Source organism: Heterodontus francisci, unplaced genomic scaffold (genome assembly GCF_036365525.1).
Source record: "Heterodontus francisci isolate sHetFra1 unplaced genomic scaffold, sHetFra1.hap1 HAP1_SCAFFOLD_307, whole genome shotgun sequence".
NCBI lineage: Eukaryota > Metazoa > Chordata > Chondrichthyes > Heterodontiformes > Heterodontidae > Heterodontus > Heterodontus francisci.
This window is the reverse complement of record NW_027140855.1, coordinates 246,787-269,767: the sequence shown is the minus strand read 5'-3', so window position 1 is coordinate 269,767 and position 22,981 is coordinate 246,787. Positions and strand designations below refer to the sequence as shown.

Genomic DNA, 22,981 nt, shown 5'->3' with positions numbered 1-22,981 from the left:
TACTTGGTGTAATTGTATGTCTTTGTTACTTGGTGTCAGTGTGTGTTTGTGTTCCTTGGTGTAAGTGTGTGTCTGTGTTACTTGGTATCAGTGCATGTCTTTGTTACTGAGTGTAAGTGTGTGTCTGTGTTACTGGGTAACAGTGTATGTCTTTGTTACTTGTTGTCAGTGTATGTCTGTGTTACTTGGTTTAAGTGTGTGTCTTTCTTACTTGGTGTCAGTGTTTGTCTTTGTTACTTGGTGTCAGTGTATGTCTGTGTTACTTGGTGTCAGTGTGTGTCTTTGTTACTTGGTGTAAGTGTATGTCTTTGTTACTTGGTGTAAGTGTGTGTCTGTGTTACTGGGTATCAGTGTATGTCTTTGTTACTTGGTGTCAGTGCATGTCTTTGTTACTGGGTGTCAGTGTATGTCTTTGTGACTTGGTGTCAGTGTATGTCTTTGTTACTGGGTGTCAGTTTATGCCTTTGTTACTTGGTGTCAGTGTTTGTCTTTGTTACTTGGTGTCAGTGTATGTCTGTGTTACTCGGTGTAAGTGTGTGTCTTTGTTACTTGGTGTAAGTGTATGTCTTTGTTACTGGGTATCAGTGCATGACTTTATTACTTGGTGTCAGTGTATGTCTTTGTTACTTGGTGTCAGTGTATGTCTGTGTTACTTGGTGTAAGTGTGTGTCTTTGTTACTTGGTGTAAGTGTATGTCTGTGTTACTTGGTGTAAGTGTGTGTCTGTGTTACTTGGTGGAAGTGTATGTCTTTGTTACTGGGTATCAGTGTATGACTTTGTTACTTGGTGTCAGTGTATGTCTTTGTTACTTGGTGTCAGTATGTGTCTTTGTTACTTGGTGTAAGTGTGTGTCTGTGTTACTGGGTATCAGTGTATGACTTTGTTACTGGGTATCAGTGTATGACTTTATTACTTTGAGTCAGTGTATGTCTTTGTTACTTGGTGTAAGTGTGTGTCTGTGTTACTGGGTGTCAGTGTATGTCTTTGTTACTTGGTGTCAGTGTATGTCTTTGTTACTTGGTGACAGTGTGTGTCTGTGTTAGTCTTTGTTACTTGGTGCCAGTGTGTGTCTGTGTATGTCTTTGCTACTGTGTGTCAGTGTTTCTCTGTGTTACTGGGTGTCAGTGTGTGTTTGTTTGTGTTACTGGGTATCAGTGTATGTCTTTGTGACTTGGTGTCAGTGTATGTCTTTGTTACTGGGTGTCAGTGTATGTCTTTGTTACTTGGTGACAGTGTGTGTCTGTGTTAGTCTTTGTTACTTGGTGTCAGTGTGTGTCAGTGTATGTCTTTGTTACTTGGTGACAGTGTGTGTCTGTGTGTCAGTGTATGTCTTTGTTACTGTGTATCAGTGTTTCTCTATGTTACTGGGTGTCAGTGTGTGTTTGTTTGTGTTACTGGGTGTCAGTATTTAATTTAGTGATACAGCACTGAAACAGGCCCTTCGGCCAACCGTGTCTGTGCCGACCATCAACCACCCATTTATACTAATCCTACACTAATCCCGTATTCCTATCACATCCCCACCTGTCCCCATATATTTCCCTACCACCTACCTATACTGGGGGCAATTTATAATGGCCAATTAACCTATCAACCTGCATGTCTTTGGCATGTGGGAGGAAACCGGAGCACCCGGAGGAAACCCACGCAGACACAGGGAGAACTTGCAAACTGCGCACAGGCAGTACCCAGAATCGAGCCCGGGTCCCTGGAGCTGTGAGGCTGCGAACCACTGTGCCAATGTGCCGCCCAGTGTGTGTCTGTGTTACTGGGTATCAGTGTATGTCTTTGTTACTTGGTGTCAGTGTATTTCTGTGTTACTTGGTGGAAGTGTGTGTCTGTGTTACTTGGTATCAGTGTATGTCTTTGTAACTTGGTGTCAGTGCATGTCTGTGTTAATTGGTGTAAGTGTGTGTCTTTGTTGCCTGGTGTCAGTGTATGTCTTTGTTACTTGGTGTAAGTGTGTGTCTGTGTTACTGGGTATCAGTGTATATCTTTGTTACTTGGTGTGAGTGTGTATCTTTGTTACTTGGTGTCAGTGTATGTCTTTGTGACTTGGTGTCAGTGTATGTCTTTGTTACTTGGTGTCAGTGTATGTCTTTGTTACTTGGTGTAAGTGTGTGTCTGTGTTACTGGGTATCAGTGTTTCTCTTTGTTACTTGGTGTGAGTGTGTATCTGTGTTACTGGGCATCAGTGTATGTCTTTGTTACTTGGTTTCAGTTTATGTCTTTGTTACTTGGTGTCAGTGCATGTCTTTGTTACTGGGTGTCAGTGTTTGTCTTTGTTACTGGGTGTCAGTGTCTGTCTTTGTGACTTGGTGTCAGTGTATGTCTTTGTTACTTGGTGTCAGTGTCTGTCTTTGTTATTTGGTGTAAGTGTATGTCTTTGTTACTTGGTGTCAGTGTATGTCTTTGTTACTTGGTGTAAGTTTGTGTCTGTGTTACTGGTTATCAGTGTATGTCTTTGTTACTGTGTATCAGTGTTTCTCTATGTTACTGGGTGTCATTGTGTGTTTGTTTGTGTTCCTGGGTGTCAGTGACACTAGGTGTCAGTATTTAGTTTAGTTTAGAGATACAGCACTGAAACAGGCCCTTCGGCCCACCGAGTCTGTGCCGACCATCAACCACCCATTTATACTAATCCTACACTACTCCCGTATTCCTATCACATCCCCACCTGTCCCTATAAATTTTCCCTACCACCTACCTATACTGGGGGCAATTTATAATGGCCAATTAACCTATCAACCTGCAAGTCTTTGGCATGTGGGAGGAAACCGGAGCACCCGGAGGAAACCCACGCAGACACAGGGAGAACTTGCAAACTGCGCACAGGCAGTACCCAGATTCGAGCCCGTGTCCCTGGAGCTGTGAGGCTGCGAACCACTGTGCCAATGTGCCGCCCAGTGTGTGTCTGTCACTGGGTATCAGTGTATGTCTTTGTTACTTGGTGTCAGTGTATTTCTGTGTTACTTGGTGTAAGTGTGTGTCTGTGTTACTTGGTATCAGTGTATGTCTTTGTAACTTGGTGTCAGTGCATGTCTGTGTTAATTGGTGTAAGTGTATGTCTTTGTTACTTGGTGTCAGTGTGTGTCTTTGTTACTGGGTGTCAGTTTATGTCTGTGTTACTTGGTGTAAGTGTATGTCTTTGTTACTTGGTGTCAGTGTGTGTCTTTGTTACTGGGTGTCAGTTTATGCCATTTGTTACTTGGTGTCAGTGTATGTCTTTGTTACTTGGTGTCAGTGTATGTCTGTGTTACTTGGTGTAAGTGTGTGTCTTTGTTACTTGGTGTAACTGTATGTCTTTGTTACTTGGTGTCAGTGTATGTCTGTGTTACTTGGTGTAAGTGTATGTCTTTGTTACTTGGTGTCAGTGTGTGTCTTTGTTACTGGGTGTCAGTTTATGCCTTTGTTACTTGGTATCAGTGTATGTCTTTGTGACTTGGTGTCAGTGTATGTCTTTGTTACTGGGTGTCAGTGTATGTCTTTGTTACTTGGTGACAGTGTGTGTCTGTGTTAGTCTTTGTTACTTGGTGTCAGTGTGTGTCAGTGTATGTCTTTGTTACTTGGTGACAGTGTGTGTCTGTGTGTCAGTGTATGTCTTTGTTACTGTGTATCAGTGTTTCTCTATGTTACTGGGTGTCAGTGTGTGTTTGTTTGTGTTACTGGGTGTCAGTATTTAATTTAGTGATACAGCACTGAAACAGGCCCTTCGGCCATCCGTGTCTGTGCCGACCATCAACCACCCATTTATACTAATCCTACACTAATCCCGTATTCCTATCACATCCCCACCTGTCCCCATATATTTCCCTACCACCTACCTATACTGGGGGCAATTTATAATGGCCAATTAACCTATCAACCTGCATGTCTTTGGCATGTGGGAGGAAACCGGAGCACCCGGAGGAAACCCACGCAGACACAGGGAGAACTTGCAAACTGCGCACAGGCAGTACCCAGAATCGAGCCCGGGTCCCTGGAGCTGTGAGGCTGTGAACCACTGTGCCAATGTGCCGCCCAGTGTGTGTCTGTGTTACTGGGTATCAGTGTATGTCTTTGTTACTTGGTGTCAGTGTATTTCTGTGTTACTTGGTGGAAGTGTGTGTCTGTGTTACTTGGTATCAGTGTATGTCTTTGTAACTTGGTGTCAGTGCATGTCTGTGTTAATTGGTGTAAGTGTGTGTCTTTGTTGCCTGGTGTCAGTGTATGTCTTTGTTACTTGGTGTAAGTGTGTGTCTGTGTTACTGGGTATCAGTGTATATCTTTGTTACTTGGTGTGAGTGTGTATCTTTGTTACTTGGTGTCAGTGTATGTCTTTGTTACTTGGTGTCAGTGTATGTCTTTGTGACTTGGTGTCAGTGTATGTCTTTGTTACTTGGTGTCAGTGTATGTCTTTGTTACTTGGTGTAAGTGTGTGTCTGTGTTACTGGGTATCAGTGTTTCTCTTTGTTACTTGGTGTGAGTGTGTATCTGTGTTACTGGGCATCAGTGTATGTCTTTGTTACTTGGTTTCAGTTTATGTCTTTGTTACTTGGTGTCAGTGCATGTCTTTGTTACTGGGTGTCAGTGTTTGTCTTTGTTACTGGGTGTCAGTGTCTGTCTTTGTGACTTGGTGTCAGTGTATGTCTTTGTTACTTGGTGTCAGTGTCTGTCTTTGTTATTTGGTGTAAGTGTATGTCTTTGTTACTTGGTGTCAGTGTATGTCTTTGTTACTTGGTGTAAGTTTGTGTCTGTGTTACTGGTTATCAGTGTATGTCTTTGTTACTGTGTATCAGTGTTTCTCTATGTTACTGGGTGTCATTGTGTGTTTGTTTGTGTTCCTGGGTGTCAGTGACACTAGGTGTCAGTATTTAGTTTAGTTTAGAGATACAGCACTGAAACAGGCCCTTCGGCCCACCGAGTCTGTGCCGACCATCAACCACCCATTTATACTAATCCTACACTACTCCCGTATTCCTATCACATCCCCACCTGTCCCTATAAATTTTCCCTACCACCTACCTATACTGGGGGCAATTTATAATGGCCAATTAACCTATCAACCTGCAAGTCTTTGGCATGTGGGAGGAAACCGGAGCACCCGGAGGAAACCCACGCAGACACAGGGAGAACTTGCAAACTGCGCACAGGCAGTACCCAGATTCGAGCCCGTGTCCCTGGAGCTGTGAGGCTGCGAACCACTGTGCCAATGTGCCGCCCAGTGTGTGTCTGTCACTGGGTATCAGTGTATGGCTTTGTTACTTGGTGTCAGTGTATTTCTGTGTTACTTGGTGTCAGTGTATGTCTGTGTTACTTGGTGTAAGTGTATGTCTTTGTTACTTGGTGTCAGTGTGTGTCTTTGTTACTGGGTGTCAGTTTATGCCTTTGTTACTTGGTGTCAGTGTATGTCTTTGTTACTTGGTGTCAGTGCATGTCTGTGTTACTTGGTGTAAGTGTGTGTCTTTGTTACTTGGTGTAAGTGTATGTCTTTGTTACTGGGTATCAGTGCATGACTTTATTACTTGGTGTCAGTGTATGTCTTTGTTACTTGGAGTCAGTGTATGTCTGTGTTACTTGGTGTAAGTGTGTGTCTTTGTTACTTGGTGTAAGTGTATGTCTGTGTTACTTGGTGTAAGTGTGTGTCTGTGTTACTTGGTGGAAGTGTATGTCTTTGTTACTGGGTATCAGTGTATGACTTTGTTACTTGGTGTCAGTGTATGTCTTTGTTACTGGGTATCAGTGTATGACTTTGTTACTGGGTATCAGTGTATGACTTTGTTACTTTGAGTCAGTGTATGTATTTGTTACTTGGTGTAAGTGTGTGTCTGTGTTACTGGGTGTCAGTGTATGTCTTTGTTACTTGGTGTCAGTGTATGTCTTTGTTACTTGGTGACAGTGTGTGTCTGTGTTAGTCTTTGTTACTTGGTGCCAGTGTGTGTCTGTGTATGTCTTTGCTACTGTGTGTCAGTGTTTCTCTGTGTTACTGGGTGTCAGTGTGTGTTTGTTTGTGTTACTGGGTATCAGTGTATGTCTTTGTGACTTGGTGTCAGTGTATGTCTTTGTTACTGGGTGTCAGTGTATGTCTTTGTTACTTGGTGACAGTGTGTGTCTGTGTTAGTCTTTGTTACTTGGTGTCAGTGTGTGTCAGTGTATGTCTTTGTTACTTGGTGACAGTGTGTGTCTGTGTGTCAGTGTATGTCTTTGTTACTGTGTATCAGTGTTTCTCTATGTTACTGGGTGTCAGTGTGTGTTTGTTTGTGTTACTGGGTGTCAGTATTTAATTTAGTGATACAGCACTGAAACAGGCCCTTCGGCCAACCGAGTCTGTGCCGACCATCAACCACCCATTTATACTAATCCTACACTAATCCCGTATTCCTATCACATCCCCACCTGTCCCCATATATTTCCCTACCACCTACCTATACTGGGGGCAATTTATAATGGCCAATTAACCTATCAACCTGCATGTCTTTGGCATGTGGGAGGAAACCGGAGCACCCGGAGGAAACCCACGCAGACACAGGGAGAACTTGCAAACTGCGCACAGGCAGTACCCAGAATCGAGCCCGGGTCCCTGGAGCTGTGAGGCTGCGAACCACTGTGCCAATGTGCCGCCCAGTGTGTGTCTGTGTTACTGGGTATCAGTGTATGTCTTTGTTACTTGGTGTCAGTGCATGTCTGTGTTAATTGGTGTAAGTGTGTGTCTTTGTTGCCTGGTGTCAGTGTATGTCTTTGTTACTTGGTGTAAGTGTGTGTCTGTGTTACTGGGTATCAGTGTATATCTTTGTTACTTGGTGTGAGTGTGTATCTTTGTTACTTGGTGTCAGTGTATGTCTTTGTTACTTGGTGTCAGTGTATTTCTGTGTTACTTGGTGGAAGTGTGTGTCTGTGTTACTTGGTATCAGTGTATGTCTTTGTAACTTGGTGTCAGTGTATGTCTTTGTTACTTGGTGTCAGTGTATTTCTGTGTTACTTGGTGGAAGTGTGTGTCTGTGTTACTTGGTATCAGTGTATGTCTTTGTAACTTGGTGTCAGTGCATGTCTGTGTTAATTGGTGTCAGTGTATGTCTTTGTTACTTGGTGTAAGTGTGTGTCTGTGTTACTGGGTATCAGTGTATATCTTTGTTACTTGGTGTGAGTGTGTATCTTTGTTACTTGGTGTCAGTGTATGTCTTTGTTACTTGGTGTCAGTGTATGTCTTTGTGACTTGGTGTCAGTGTATGTCTTTGTTACTTGGTGTCAGTGTATGTCTTTGTTACTTGGTGTAAGTGTGTGTCTGTGTTACTGGGTATCAGTGTATATCTTTGTTACTTGGTGTGAGTGTGTATCTGTGTTACTGGGCATCAGTGTATGTCTTTGTTACTTGGTGTCAGTGCATGTCTTTGTTACTGGGTGTCAGTGTTTGTCTTTGTTACTGGGTGTCAGTGTCTGTCTTTGTGACTTGGTGTCAGTGTATGTCTTTGTTACTTGGTGTCAGTGTCTGTCTTTGTTATTTGGTGTAAGTGTATGTCTTTGTTACTTGGTGTCAGTGTATGTCTTTGTTACTTGGTGTAAGTTTGTGTCTGTGTTACTGGTTATCAGTGTATGTCTTTGTTACTGGGTGTCAGTGTATGTCTTTGTTACTTGGGGACAGTGTGTGTGTGTGTGTCAGTGTATGTCTTTGTTACTGTGTATCAGTGTTTCTCTATGTTACTGGTTGTCATTGTGTGTTTGTTTGTGTTCCTGGGTGTCAGTGACACTAGGTGTCAGTATTTAGTTTAGTTTAGAGATACAGCACTGAAACAGGCCCTTCGGCCCACCGAGTCTGTGCCGACCATCAACCACCCATTTATACTAATCCTACACTAATCCCGTATTCCTATCACATCCCCACCTGTCCCTATATATTTCCCTACCACCTACCTATACTGGGGGCAATTTATAATGGCCAATTAACCTATCAACCTGCAAGTCTTTGGCATGTGGGAGGAAACCGGAGCACCCGGAGGAAACCCACGCAGACACAGGGAGAACTTGCAAACTGCGCACAGGCAGTACCCAGAATCGAGCCCGGGTCCGTGGAGCTGTGAGGCTGCGAACCACTGTGCCAATATGCCGCCCAGTGTGTGTCTGTGTTACTGGGTATCAGTGTATGTCTTTGTTACTTGGTGTCAGTGCATGTCTGTGTTAATTGGTGTAAGTGTGTGTCTTTGTTACTTGGTGGAACTGTATGTCTTTGTTACTTGGTGTCAGTGTATGTCTGTGTTACTTGGTGTCAGTGTATGTCTTTGTGACTTGGTGTCAGTGTCTGTCTTTGTGACTTGGTGTCAGTGTAGGTCTTTGTTACTTGGTGTCAGTGTATGTCTTTGTTACTTGGTGTAAGTGTGTGTCTGTGTTACTGGGTATCAGTGTATATCTTTGTTACTTGGTGTAAGTGTGTGTCTGTGTTACTGGGCATCAGTGTATGTCTTTGTTACTTGGTGTCAGTGTATGTCTTTGTTACTGGGTGTCAGTGTATGTCTTTGCGACTCGGTGTCAGTGTATGTCTTTGTTACTGGGTGTCAGTGTATGTCTTTGTTACTTGGTGACAGTGTGTGTCTGTGTGTCAGTGTATGTCTTTGTTCCTGTGTATCAGTGTTTCTCTATGTTACTGGGTGTCAGTGTGTGTTTGTTTGTGTTACTGGGTGTCAGTATTTAGTTTAGTGATGCAGCACTGAAACAGGCCCTTCGGCCAACCGAGTCTGTGCCGACCATCAACCACCCATTTATACTAATCCTACACTAATCCCGTATTCCTATCACATCCCCACCTGTCCCCATATATTTCCCTACCACCTACCTATACTGGGGGCAATTTATAATGGCCAATTAACCTATCAACCTGCAAGTCTTTGGCATGTGGGAGGAAACCGGAGCACCCGGAGGAAACCCACGCAGACACAGGGAGAACTTGCAAACTCCGCACAGGCAGTACCCAGAATCGAGCCCGGGTCCGTGGAGCTGTGAGGCTGCGAACCACTGTGCCAATGTGCGTGTCTGTGTTACTGGGTATCAGTGTATGTCTTTGTTACTTGGTGTCAGTGTATTTCTGTGTTACTTGGTGGAAGTGTGTGTCTTTGTTACTTGGTGTAACTGTATGTCTTTGTTACTTATTGTCAGTGTTTGTCTTTGTTACTTGGTGTCAGTGTATGTCTTTGTTACTGGGTGTCAGTGTATGTCTTTATGACTTGGTGTCAGTGTATGTCTTTGTTACTTGGTGTCAGTGCATGTCTGTGTTAATTGGTGTAAGTGTGTGTCTTTGTTACTTGGTGTAACTGTATGTCTTTGTTACTTGGTGTCAGTGTTTGTCTGTGTTACTTGGTGTAAGTGTATGTCTTTGTTACTTGGTGTCAGTGTATGTCTTTGTGACTTGGTGTCAGTGTCTGTCTTTGTTACTTGGTGTCAGTGTATGTCTTTGTTACTTGGTGTAAGTGTGTGTCTGTGTTACTGCTTATCAGTGTATGTCTTTGTTACTGTGTATCAGTGTTTCTCTATGTTACTGGGTGTCAGTGTGTGTTTGTTTGTGTTACTGGGTGTCAGTATTTAGTTCAGTGATACAGCACTGAAACAGGCCATTCGGCCAACCGAGTCTGTGCCGACCATCAACCACCCATTTATACTAATCCTACATTAATCCCGTATTCCTATCACATACCCACCTGTCCCTATATATTTCCCTACCACCTACCTATACTAGGGGCAATTTATAATGGCCAATTAACCTATCAACCTGCAAGTCTTTGGCATGTGGGAGGAAACCGGAGCACCCGGAGGAAACCCACGCAGACACAGGGAGAACTTGCAAACTCCGCACAGGCAGTACCCGGAATCGAACCCGGGTCCTTGGAGCTGCGAGGCTGCGGTGCTAACCACTGCGCCACTGTGCCGCCCTGTTGTTGAGGTACAAGATCAGCCATGACCTAGATGAATGGTGGAAGAGGCTCGAAGGGCCGAATGGCCTACTCCTGCTCCTATTTATATGTTCCTATGGACTGAATTTGGTTGAAATGATGTATTAGATTCAGGGACTGTATTATTTTGAGGGACTGTATTGGTTTGAGAGACGGTGTTGGATTAGTTTGAGGGATTGTTTTGGTTTCAAAGGCTGCTATTTTGAGGGACTGTATTTGATTGAGGAGGGCTATGAGTTTCAGGGGCTGCATTAGTTGCAGAGACTGTTAGTTTGAGGGACTGTATTAGCTTGAGGGTTTGTATTAGTTTGCGAAACTGTATTAGACTGAGTGGCTGTATTAGTTTGAGGATCTGTATTAGACTGAGCGGCTGTATTAGTTTGAGCGGCTGTATTAGTTTGAGGATCTGTATTAGACTGAGCGGCTGTATTAGTTTGAGGATCTGTATTAGACTGAGCGGCTGTATTAGTTTGAGGATCTGTATTAGACTGAGCGGCTGTATTAGTTTGAGGATCTGTATTAGACTGAGCGGCTGTATTAGTTTGAGGATCTGTATTAGACTGAGCGGCTGTATTAGTTTGAGGATCTGTATTAGACTGAGCGGCTGTATTAGTTTGAGGATCTGTATTAGACTGAGCGGCTGTATTAGTTTGAGGATCTGTATTAGACTGAGCGGCTGTATTAGTTTGAGGATCTGTATTAGACTGAGCGGCTGTATTAGTTTGAGGATCTGTATTAGACTGAGCGGCTGTATTAGTTTGAGGATCTGTATTAGACTGAGCGGCTGTATTAGTTTGAGGATCTGTATTAGTTTGAGGATCTGTATTAGACTGAGCGGCTGTATTAGTTTGAGGATCTGTATTAGACTGAGCGGCTGTATTAGTTTGAGGATCTGTATTAGACTGAGCGGCTGTATTAGTTTGAGGATCTGTATTAGTTTGAGGATCTGTATTAGACTGAGCGGCTGTATTAGTTTGAGGATCTGTATTAGACTGAGCGGCTGTATTAGTTTGAGGATCTGTATTAGACTGAGCGGCTGTATTAGTTTGAGGATCTGTATTAGTTTGAGGATCTGTATTAGACTGAGCGGCTGTATTAGTTTGAGGATCTGTATTAGACTGAGCGGCTGTATTAGTTTGAGGATCTGTATTAGACTGAGTGGCTGTATTAGTTTGAGGATCTGTATTAGTTTGAGGATCTGTATTAGACTGAGCGGCTGTATTAGTTTGAGGATCTGTATTAGACTGAGCGGCTGTATTAGTTTGAGGATCTGTATTAGACTGAGCGGCTGTATTAGTTTGAGGATCTGTATTAGACTGAGCGGCTGTATTAGTTTGAGGATCTGTATTAGACTGAGTGGCTGTATTAGTTTGAGGATCTGTATTAGACTGAGCGGCTGTATTAGTTTGAGGATCTGTATTAGACTGAGCGGCTGTATTAGTTTGAGTGGCTGTATTAGACTGAGTGGCTGTATTAGTTTGAGGATCTGTATTAGACTGAGCGGCTGTATTAGTTTGAGGATCTGTATTAGACTGAGCGGCTGTATTAGTTTGAGGATCTGTATTAGACTGAGCGGCTGTATTAGTTTGAGGATCTGTATTAGACTGAGCGGCTGTATTAGTTTGAGGATCTGTATTAGACTGAGCGGCTGTATTAGTTTGAGCGGCTGTATTAGTTTGAGGATCTGTATTAGACTGAGCGGCTGTATTAGTTTGAGGATCTGTATTAGACTGAGCGGCTGTATTAGTTTGAGGATCTGTATTAGACTGAGCGGCTGTATTAGTTTGAGGATCTGTATTAGACTGAGCGGCTGTATTAGTTTGAGGATCTGTATTAGACTGAGCGGCTGTATTAGTTTGAGGATCCATTGGCAATATAACCTTCTTTAATTATTTAACAGAATGGTCACAGATAAAGCCAGCAGCCACATCCCAGATTACAGTATATCAGCCCTGATGGGGCACACTGACATTAGGAAATTAATTACTGAATGGTTGCAGCAGAGTGATAGCCATCACTGAATCAATATGAGAAATACAGATGTGTGTGATGGTGTTTCAAAGAACATCAACATTGTTGGGAGAATACAGCTTCTAATTATCATGGGTTAGTTAATGTGATCAGCCTGTGGATTGTTTGAATTCAATCTCAGTGCTAAATATATCCTATCACAACAGGGACTTAACTTTTCTGTCGTAATCTGTTAGGTAAAGTTAAAATACGAAATATATATGTGTACTTTGATGCAAGTTGCAACTTCAATATCCCTGTGGAGTTCCTGCAAAGTATAAATTAAAGGCACTGGAACTGTATCGTCTTAGAGCTTAATACAGAGAGATTGCCTGCAGCACTAAGGTAACAGATCTCTTCACACAGAAAATGCATCAACCAATTAACAGTATCCAGAAAATATACTACATTATCCTTGTTGTCATTGGTGTTCCTGGTAAGTGACTAAAACAATTGAAGTTGTGTAAATCTGTGTGAGCTGGCGTCTGCTTTTGGTCTGTGACTGATAATGTTATATGTTGGTCTATTGGTAACTGTAAATCAAACACCCGATTAGTAATATAATTTCATGAAGTCAAACTCTCTTGAATTATCTATTCAGTTCTATTACATTGCCTCAGCTGAAATTAAGCCTCGATTTGTAACTCACAGACTTGTTGTATTATCAAGTTATTGTCTTTTATTGAATATTGTGTACTGTTGTCAGTGCAAACAAATTTCTGAGGGAAGATACTACTGGGAATATCTGTCACGGTAGAATCGTACTGAGTGTGGGTTACTAACCAGAGTGGAACACTTGACCCCAGTGACCATGTATTACTGGCAATATCTGTCACTGCAGAATTGTACTGAGTGGGGTCACTAACCAGAGTGGAACACTTGACCCCAGTGACCATGTATTACTGGCAATATCTGTCACTGCAGAATTGTACTGAGTGGGGTCACTAACCAGATTGGAACATCAGAAAGTGATGGAAGGTGTTATCAACAGTGCCATCAAGCGGCACTTGCTTAGCAATAACCTGCTCAGTGACACTCAGTTTGGGTTCCGCCAGGGCCACACAGCTCCTGACCTCATTACAGCCTTGGTTCAAACATGGACAAAAGAACTGAACTCAAGAGATGAGTTGAGAGTGACTGCCCTTGACATCAAGGCAGCATTTGACCGAGTATGGCATCAAGGAGCCCTAGCAAAACTGAGGTCAATGGGAATCATGGAGAAAACCCTCTGCTGTCTGGAGTCATACCTAGCACAAAGGAAGATGGTTGTGGTTGTTGGAGGTCAATCATCTGAGCTCCAGGACATCACTGCAGGAGTTCCTCAGGGTAGTGTCCTAGGCCCAACCATCTTCAGCTGCTTCATCAATGACCTTCCTTCAATAATAAGGTCAGAAGTGGGGATGTTCACTGATGATTGCACAATGTTCAGCACCATTCGTGACTCCTCAAATAGTGAAGCAGTCCGTGTAGAAATGCAGCAAGACCTGGACAATATCCAGGCTTGGGCTGATAAGTGGCAAGTAATATTCACGCCACACAAGTGCCAGGCAATGACCATCTCCAACAAGACAGAATCTAACCATCTCCCCTTGACATTCAATGGCATTACCATCACTGAATCCCCCACTATCAACATCCTAGGGGCTAACATTGACCAGAAACTGAACTGGAGTAGCCATATAAATACCGTGGCTACAAGAGTAGGTCAGAGGCTAAGAAGCTGAGGCAAATAACTCACCTCCTGACTCCCCAAAGCCTGTCCACCATCTACAAGGCACAAGTCAGGAGTGTGATGGAATATTCTCCACTCGCCTGGATGGGTGCAGCTCCAACAACACTCAAGAAGCTCGACACCATCCAGGACAAAGCAGCCTGCTTGATTGGCACCCCATCTACAAACATTCACTCCCTCCACCACCGACGCATAGTGGCAGCAGTGTGTACCATCTACGAGATGCACTGCAGCAACGCTCCCTAGACAGCAGCTTCCAAACCCACGACCTCTACCAACTAGAAGGACAAGGGCAGCAAATACATGGGAACACCACCACCTGCAAGTTCCCCTCCAAGTCACACACCATTCTGACTTGGAACTATATCACCGTTCCTTCACTGTCGCTGGGTCAAAATCCTGGAACTCCCTTCCTAACAGCACTGTGGGTATACCTGCCCCATGTGGACTGCAGTGATTCAAGAAGGCAGCTCATCACCACCTTCTCAAGGGCAATTAGGGATGGGCAATAAATGCTGGCCCCGCTCCCCCCCTCCCCCCGCTGTCTCCCACACCCCGCTCTCTCTCCGCTTCCCCCCCCCACCAACCCTTCATGTACTTTTCTAGATCCCCCTTAAATGTTATTCATCCCAATTACTCCATGTGATAGCAAGTTCCACATTCTCACCACTTTCTGCTTAAAGAAATCTTTCCTGAATTCCTTCTTGGATTTATTAGTGAATATCCTGTATTGCTAAACATCAGCTTTGGACTCCTCACTAATATCATAGTGAGTTATACAGCACAGAAACAGGCCATTAGTCCTATCATGTCCATGCTGGCTATCAAACACCTATCTATTGTAATCCCATTTTCCGGCACTTGACCCGCAGCCTTGTGTGCTATGGCATTTCAAGTTCTCATCTAAAGACTTCTTAAATTTTATCAGGGATCCTGCCTCTGCCACCCCTTCAGGCAGTGTGTTCCATTTCCAACCACCCTCTGGGTGATCTTTTTTCCCTCAAATCCCCTCTAAACCTCCTGCCCCTTACCTTACATCTATGCCCCCTGGTTATTGGCACCTCCACTAAGGAGGTGTCCTCTGTAAAACCTATTTATCATTTTAACAGCCTCTATTAGGACATCCCTCAGTCTTCTCTTACCTACGGAAAACAGCCTTTCCTGATAGTTATAATCTTTCAGATCTGGTATTGTCTTTGTATTTTTTTTCCCTCATCCAGTGCATCGATATCCTTCATGCGATATAAAGTCTGGAACTGTACACAGTACACTGAGTGTGATACAAACACTGTTGTAAATAAACTAAATATCACCTTTCGCTTGTATTTCTCCTCCTTTGAAAATGATCCCCTGTGCTTTGATTGCATTTCCATTGTCTTTTAAGCTTCCATTCTAATTTAAATCATTTGTGAATCTATAGCCCTGGAACCCTTTGCCCTTTGATAACTTTATCAATTACCTGTCCCCTTTCTACATTAAACCTCTTGAAGTTGTTTGATGAATTATTTCAATTATTTCTTGGCGGTTACTTCCTTCCATTTCATATTCCTCTCACTTCTTCAGTCTCTGAATCCTCACCAACTGCTCCATTCTGCCCCTACTGTCCCACAGCACGTGTGTCTTCCTGCCTTCTGAGTTCGGAGCTGCTCTCCAGATGCTCATTCATATTTCTGTCCATGTCACTTTGCCATTCTCTGCTCCAAATTCCAGTAAACCCGAGCTGCTATTTAACTCAAACAGACGGGATAATTCCTGATCCACAACATTAGATCGTTTCCCAACCAATTTCCCTCGACCATCTCCATGGATATATTCAGAGGGCGCCATTTGGAATTTATTAGTTTGGCTCTGTTTGCTTCTCATTCCAACTGGAATTCCTGACTCACTCAGGTTCCATGTTTCACCTTTTTTTTTCTGGTGGGGTCTTTTACCTTGAACTGTAAGAAATAGAATTAACTTTGCTTCTACTTTCTGCCCCTTCATTCACATGGTCCATCTCTTCCCTTCTTCAACTTCTCTATCTCCATTTCAGGGCATTGTCTGCCCACCAATATTAAATAGAACCGCACCAACTCCTACGTGCTCCCATCCCATTTCCCGTCGGACTCTATTCCGTTCTCCCCTTCTTCTACCTGCCACTCCAACTGCCTCCACATACAGTACATCATTTCCACCACTTCCACCATGTCCAGCTAAAACCAACACCAAACACAACTTCCCATTGTCATGAAGACCCCCTCCTGCCAAGAATGAGGCATATTAATTTCATCATATGAACATGAATTTTACACTGTTGCTGGAGTGAAGAAATGACTTGTTTAAAGAGATCACCAGATATCCTCACAGTCTAAGGATAAGAAGTAAGCTATTTAGGACTAAGATGAGGAAAGATGTTATCACCCAGAGAGTGGTGAACCTGTGGAATTCTCCACCACGGGAAGCAGTTGAGGCCAAATCATTAAATATATTCAAGAAAGAGTTAGATATAGTTCTTGGGGCTATTGGGATCAATGGATATGAGGAGAAAGCAGGAACAGGTTACTGAGTTTGGATGATCAGCCATGATCGTGTTGAATGGCGGAGCAGGCTCGAAGGGCCGAATGGCCTACTCCTCCTATTTTTCTTTCTATTCGGCGGGAGGACATTTTCACACTGAGAGACAGTGCTAGGAGAGACAAACAACTATTCCCTGGTCCACTTAACCCAAAGGGATTTTGATCACCAGGCATTGAAGGTGTAAGAAAGATCGCATTCCACAGTCTGCTAAGATGGAGAATCCACAAACTCAGGAGTGGGTAAACCAGCTGGTCACATGACTAACCTGCTGGTCCAGGCTTTTTTTAACTACACACAGGACAGTTTGAAGACAGACTGCAGTTTGCAACTGAACCTGGAACAAGAGAGCCTCTCCCTGGCTGACTCTTTCTCACTTCCTCACAAGCATCCGGACCCACTGAAGTCACTTAAACCTCAAGAGAGAAAAGACTCCTACATTGAAACAAGTTAAAGTGTGCACTGTTGCCCAACAAATGGTAAGACTTACTGGCAAACAAAGACTCTACATCAAACACAAAGGACTGTATTACAACCAAGCTATTGCCTCAAACTTTTCCGCTTTTTTCTTTCTACTTTTTCTATATCGTGTATGCATGCTAGCATGTTGCATTGCGTACTCATAGTCATTAGCAAATTAGAGTTTAAGTTTAATAAATTTCCACCTTTCTTGTCTCTATCTGAGAAAGCCTGTCTGATTGATTTTTTTACCTTACAATTGGAAATCAGTGAACAAGGATTCACTGAGGGGGGAGCTAAAACACGGTGTAAATCCTGTTCGGTTAAACCAGGCAAAAGCTGTGAGGGAACCCCTAGACCCCTTTCTCAGCTGGTCGTAACACCATCCATTCCTGTCCCTCCGCCCCTTGTAACATACTGGGTCACTCTTCTGTCACCCACACCATCCAGTTTTCCTCCCCCGCCCGGCACCTTCCTGTGCAATCTCAGTTGATGCAACATCTGACCTTTTACCTCCTTCCTTGCAACTGCCCAGGGTTCCAAACGCTCCATCCAGGTGAAACAGAGATTTACTTCTATACTTTTCCAATGTACTTACTGTATTCACTGGCCACCATGCAGTCCTCTGTACCTTGGAAGTGTCGAAATGCAGATTGAGTGATTGATTTGCTGAACACTTCCTTTAAGGCTGCAAACAGCACCCTGAACCTTTGGTCACTTGCCCCTTTAATTCTACATCCAGCTGTGACATCTCTATCCTCAGCCTCCTGCACTGTTCCACTTTTAAAGCCAATGATAAGCAGCACCATTTTTTTTATTGGCCCCTTTACAGGGTGCTGGACTCAACACTGAGATTAAAAGCTTCAGATCATAAACACCACTATTTTCCTGGATGGTCTGTGCTTGTAATGGATGGTGGCTACACCAGTCACTGGAATGAGGTGTGGGATAGTGCTGGAGTGAGAGTTCCCTATGTGTACACGACTGACTGAGTGGTCCTCATGCCTAGGGTCTACCCAACTTTCTCCATCCCTTTCCTGGGCTACAGAGGCCTCTTGGCCATGTTTTTCAAGTGTTCATCCCCCTCTGTTTATCTGCTGTAACCATTTACTCTTCTTGAGGACCCATCTGCTCTGTCTTTAATTATCCCATTCTGCTTGCACCATCAGACCATTTGTCATTGAATCACCTCTGTCCTCCATGGACCACACACATCTTTCTTTGCTTCTCCTCCCCAACTTTTGTCTGACCCGATCCCTGCTTCAAGACTTCTAAGCTTGAATAACTTCCAGTTCTGATGAAGGTTTATCACATTGAAAAGTTGGCCAGAATTTTACCCTGCCCTCCTGGGAGTGAGGTGGGAGGCAGGGAGCGTAAAATCAGCTGAGTTGTTGGGGAGGGTGTGGGGGTGCCCATTGACTACCTGACCCCGCTGGTGTTTTACCAGTGGTGGGCAGGTGCCAGGCGGCCTGTCCACGCTTGGGCCAATCGAGGCACTTGAGTGGCGAATTATTGGCCACTAAACGACCACTTCCTGCGGTCACTGGTATTTCAGCAGCGACAGAGGGGCACTTTGTTGTGTGGGGAGGCTGCCCAGTAATACCTGGTGGCCTCCTTGCGAGCTTGTGGTGCTGCTCCTGATTGAACACTCTGTCCCGCATGGAGGGTCACCCAGTGGCATGGAATGCCCCTGTTGGAACAGGCCTGGAATCCTAATTGACCAAACCACTGACCTTGGCCTGGTGACTGGCCCCAGCGAGCCTCAATCTCTGCCTCTGAGGCTGGCGTGCATGGTGTCTCTTCTCACTGGGTGCAGTCCCAGTAGTGGCCACCACTTTCAGTGGCGCTGCTGGGACTGACAGCTGCCTGTCTTCTGATTGGCTGATAACTCTTGGAGGTTGGACATCCTGCCTTCGAGGGGCAGAATCCCCGATATGCAGACGATTAATTGCTTGAGCCACACAAACTATAGTTATGGCTTTCAGGGCCCTGTAGAGGCTTTTCAGCCGATGGGCGGGGACACCACGTACTGGTGAAATTCCGGCCATTAACTCTGTGTCTCTCTCCACAGATGCTGCCAGACCTGCTGAGTATTTCCAGCATTTCTTGTTTTTATTTCAGATTTCCAGCATCCATAGTATTTTGCTTTTATTTCAGCATGCTATGATGTTTGAATGTGTGTCTTTGGGTTCCACACTCGGAGGTCAGCCTGATAGGCAGGCTTGGCTTCCAGTCGCAAGTCGTGGACAGTGGAGCAGGCCACAGGACAAAGAATGTCCTAACCATGATCCCGAGGGGGAGTTGTCCAATTGGGGGCTGTCCAATCCCCAAACAGGGTTTTCTCCTATCCTGAAGGAATGGTCCCAGTCCGCTGAGAGCATCCAATCACAGGTCAGTCCAATCCCAGATACTGGGGTGGTGAAAATCCCAGGCAGGTTGGAGATTGGTTCAACGTTTGGGGTGTCCAATCCATGATACAATAGTGGGGGTGTGGATCCGGGGTTTTTATTCACCCCCAGATCACGGAGGGATTCCAATCCCGGGAGGGAGGAAGCGATTGTCAATTCGGAGTGTCTTGATATGAAGGGTAGTGTCTGATGGAGGAATCTGCCCGGTCAATGCCTCCTGGGTGCGATTGGTGTTTGCCCTCCTGTCCCTCCTGTGCTAAACCTGGAAATGGGCATTTTCGAGGCGGGTTCAGTTCATGGTTGAGATTTATAAATTTCAAACACTGACCTTTTTCCATTCTTGGTTTGAAAATCGAGCCCTTACTCTCTAAGCTCAGACACAGAGAATGTTTAATCAGTAATTTCCAGACTTTTTTTCCCTTCTCTCTCTTACAGTTAATTTACTGGCGATTGTGATCCTGTCCCGGGGAAAGTGCGGACTCTCCACCTGCACCACTCGCTACCTGGTGGCCATGGCAACGGCGGATCTACTGTTCATCATCACTGATGTCATACTGGGGCGGATCAGTTATTACTATTTTGCAGGATCTTTCCTGGACATCACCCCTGTGTGCAGTGTTATCAATGTCCTCCGTTATGAAGCCACAGACTGTTCTGTCTGGTTCACCGTCACTTTCTCCTTTGATCGATTTGTGGCTATTTGTTGCCAAAAGCTGAAAACTAAATATTGCACCAAGAAAACTGCGGCTGTGGTTCTAGCAACAACCTGCATTCTGCTCTGTTTACAAAACATCCCCCTCTACTTTATATATGTACCTGGAGAGATTATCGACAATGTACCGTGGTTCTGTACTGTAAATCCAAGCTGTTATACTGAGCCTGGATGGGTGGGATTTGACAGATTTGATATAGTTTTAACCCCATTGCTCCCATTCATTTTAATTCTGTTGCTCAACGCTCTGACGGTCAGACACATTTTAATGGCCAGTCGAATCCGTAAGAGACTGAGGGGTCAGAGCAAGGGAGAGAATCGCAGTGACCCAGAGATGGAGAGCAGAAGGAAGTCTATGATTTTACTCTTCACCATGTCCGGCAGTTTCATACTTCTGTGGTTGATGTATGTTATATATTTCTTAACTTGTAGTATTGCAGGGATAAATCTCGAGGATTACACTCATCCTTTGTATATCTTTGGACAAGTCGGATTGATGCTGCAGGTATTAAGTTGCTGCACAAACACATTTATTTATGGGGCGACACAGTCCAAGTTCAGAGAGCAGGTCAAGAACGCAGTGAAATATCCCATGACATCAATTATTCAATTAATGAATAAACAAAACAACTGAGAGCAGCCCAGAGGCGGGTCCCAGTGTTTCCAGTCCATGAATGTATCGGAGCCGACAGCCCCGCTGCCTTAACTTTTTGTCTGCTTGGATTGAGGAGGCTGAGTCCCTGTCTGGTCCCCATGTTAGCTGATAACAGTTGTCTCTCCTTCGCTTCTGTCAGTCTCATCCTTAAAATCTGCAGTCATCACACCTCTCATCAATAAAAAAACAAAATCCTTAACCCCTCTGTCCAAAGAATCACCCGATTTTGAACCTCTCTTTCCTCTCTAAAGTCCTTGCAGGTATTGCCAACTCGCAAATGCATGTTTGTCATTCCCGGCCGTCAATATTTGAATCCTTCAAATCAGGTTCTGCCCTGTCACAGTCACAAAATGTCTCTTCATATAGTGCAAAGGCATCTGTAAGGGTACCTGGGGGCTCTGCAAGGAGTTCTGGGGGCTCTGCAAGGGAGCTATTTATGGTTTTGTGGGTGTAGTGGTGGGTGGTGTCAGTATAGGGTTGGAAACTGCTGCGTGATGGGTCTGTCTGCTCACACTAAGGATTATCCATCATCAAGGTTGGGCTCTGAAGCCCATCAGTGACTCCAATGACACAATTGGCACATCCTGAGGTGCCAAGTCAGGAGGCCAGATGGATTCAGCAACGCAAGAAGGAGGCAAGAGACAAACAAATAACGACTCACTGAGAGCCATCATGGCCTCCAGTCACAGAGTGAAATAAAGGCTCATCTTAATGCCTCAACCCTGTCACGCCCTTTCCGTTTGTGGTCCCTTCAATGGCTGCAATGCCACTAGTGACCAGAGTCGATCATATGTTAACGAGGGCTGTCATGTGAATGAGGATTGTGGTCACATTGGCTTCGCTCTAAGGGGGAAGGGGGAGGTCAGCAGCTCACAATTAATGTATAATGGCACATAGTTTTCAGACAATGAAGCCGAATGATTTGAACAACGAATCTTTTAATTATTTTCAAATATATATCTAGATATATATATATATATATATATGCTTACGCATGAGACCCAAAGTGTGGTTGTGTGCTCTTCTTAATACATTTGCTGGTGCTGCTAGACAGTGTGATCCCGGCAGAAGTAGCTGGACTAGAGTCAGACTGTTGATCAGAATGACTCTTGGCCTGTGATGACTGTGGCAGGTGTCCCCTGTCTGCCTGGGGGCATCCTGGACTGGTGCAGGACTCTCCTCAGGCATCGCAGCTGCTGGAGTTGTGCTCACTGGCGGAAGGACTGTGGATCCAGTGTTCACACTCGGAGCGCCCTGAGGGGAGCCCCCAGATGTGGATTGCAGCCTCTCATCCTCCCTTTGAAGGCTCTATTGACCCTGCCTGCACGCCAGTGAAGAACCAGGAGGTGCAGAAGCCTCTGGGCTCCTGTCCCTTCTCTCGCCTTGCCACTGCTGCACTGAGCTCATGACCAAGGCGATGGTGTTCAGGTCTGCGCGTATCTGTGGTATCTGGCTCTCCATGAGGGCCACCAAACTCTCAATGAGGAAAATATGTGCTTATAGGCCTGAGGCATGGCAGCAGTCGTGGCATTGATAAATTCCCGCATCGTGTGTCTGCGTATGACCTCTGGCATCTCCACCAGATGTTGCCTTACCTCTCTGTGGAACTCCAGCATGTTCTGTTTTGTTGACACCAGAGGCTCATAATCATCCCGGGGCTCAGTATGGGCCTGGCCACCCACAATCACTCGACTGTCAGTGGCCTTGGATGACTCAGCCTCAGACAGCTGCTTGGGTACGTGTGTGTGGCTCTTGTCAGCTTGTTTCCCAGATTCTCAAGCCCAGCGTGTACCCATCAAGGTGAAAGTATCAGTGCTGGTGGAGGGTGAAAGAGAGTCTTGGGATGGTGCATCTGCTGAGTGGTCCTCCTCCTCCGAGGTGGACGCCTGTCCCTTTGTGGCCACATACCCCTGCGAATGGCTACCTGCATGAGAGAACACGAACATAGGCTGTTCAGATCTCCTGATGCCAACCAAGTGTCACATAGGTCTCCAACAATGTGCACATGCCAATGAGTGACAATCCTCACTCTCCTGTGCAGAGACTCTAATCTCCCTGTCCGATATTGCATGGCTGCCCTGAGTGCCCGCCAGCTCCAAGTCTTTTCCTTGGCGGAAGTGAGTGAATGTAGATCTGGTCATTTCCCTCCTGTACAGGACACCTCCATCCTATTATTGCCCTGTTGACCCACAATAGGCACGATGGAGATGGTTGAGAATGGCACAGACATCAACATGGCAGTTCTGCTCATTTCACCCCTCACATCCCCTACTGAGGAATCTGATGTCTCTCATACCGACACTCGCTGTCTGGGGAGTTAAAAGGGGTGAGCTATGAAGGAAGGTGGTCTGTAGCTGGGAGACAGCCATGCATCTGTCAGGAAGAGGCAAAACTCCAGGCACTCAGGCAACTCCGCTACCCTCCCCATGTCATGCAACCTCCTGCATATAGTCACATGCAAAGCTCAGAACGGTGATTGGAATGGATCACTCACCTTGGCAGAACGCAGGTCATTGACCCTCTTCCTGCACTGGACAC

The 22,981-nt window shown here is 44.9% G+C and overlaps 1 protein-coding gene across 1 annotated transcript; it reads left to right on the top strand.

Annotated features, from left to right (window-relative positions):
* Positions 1-12,293: 12,293 nt before the first annotated feature.
* LOC137361270 (probable G-protein coupled receptor 139) lies at positions 12,294-20,422 on the top strand. Its single transcript, XM_068026157.1, has 2 exons — positions 12,294-12,360; positions 19,512-20,422. Exons 1-2 carry the CDS (start codon positions 12,294-12,296, stop codon positions 20,420-20,422), a joined length of 978 nt encoding a protein of 325 aa, XP_067882258.1.
* Positions 20,423-22,981: the final 2,559 nt, after the last annotated feature.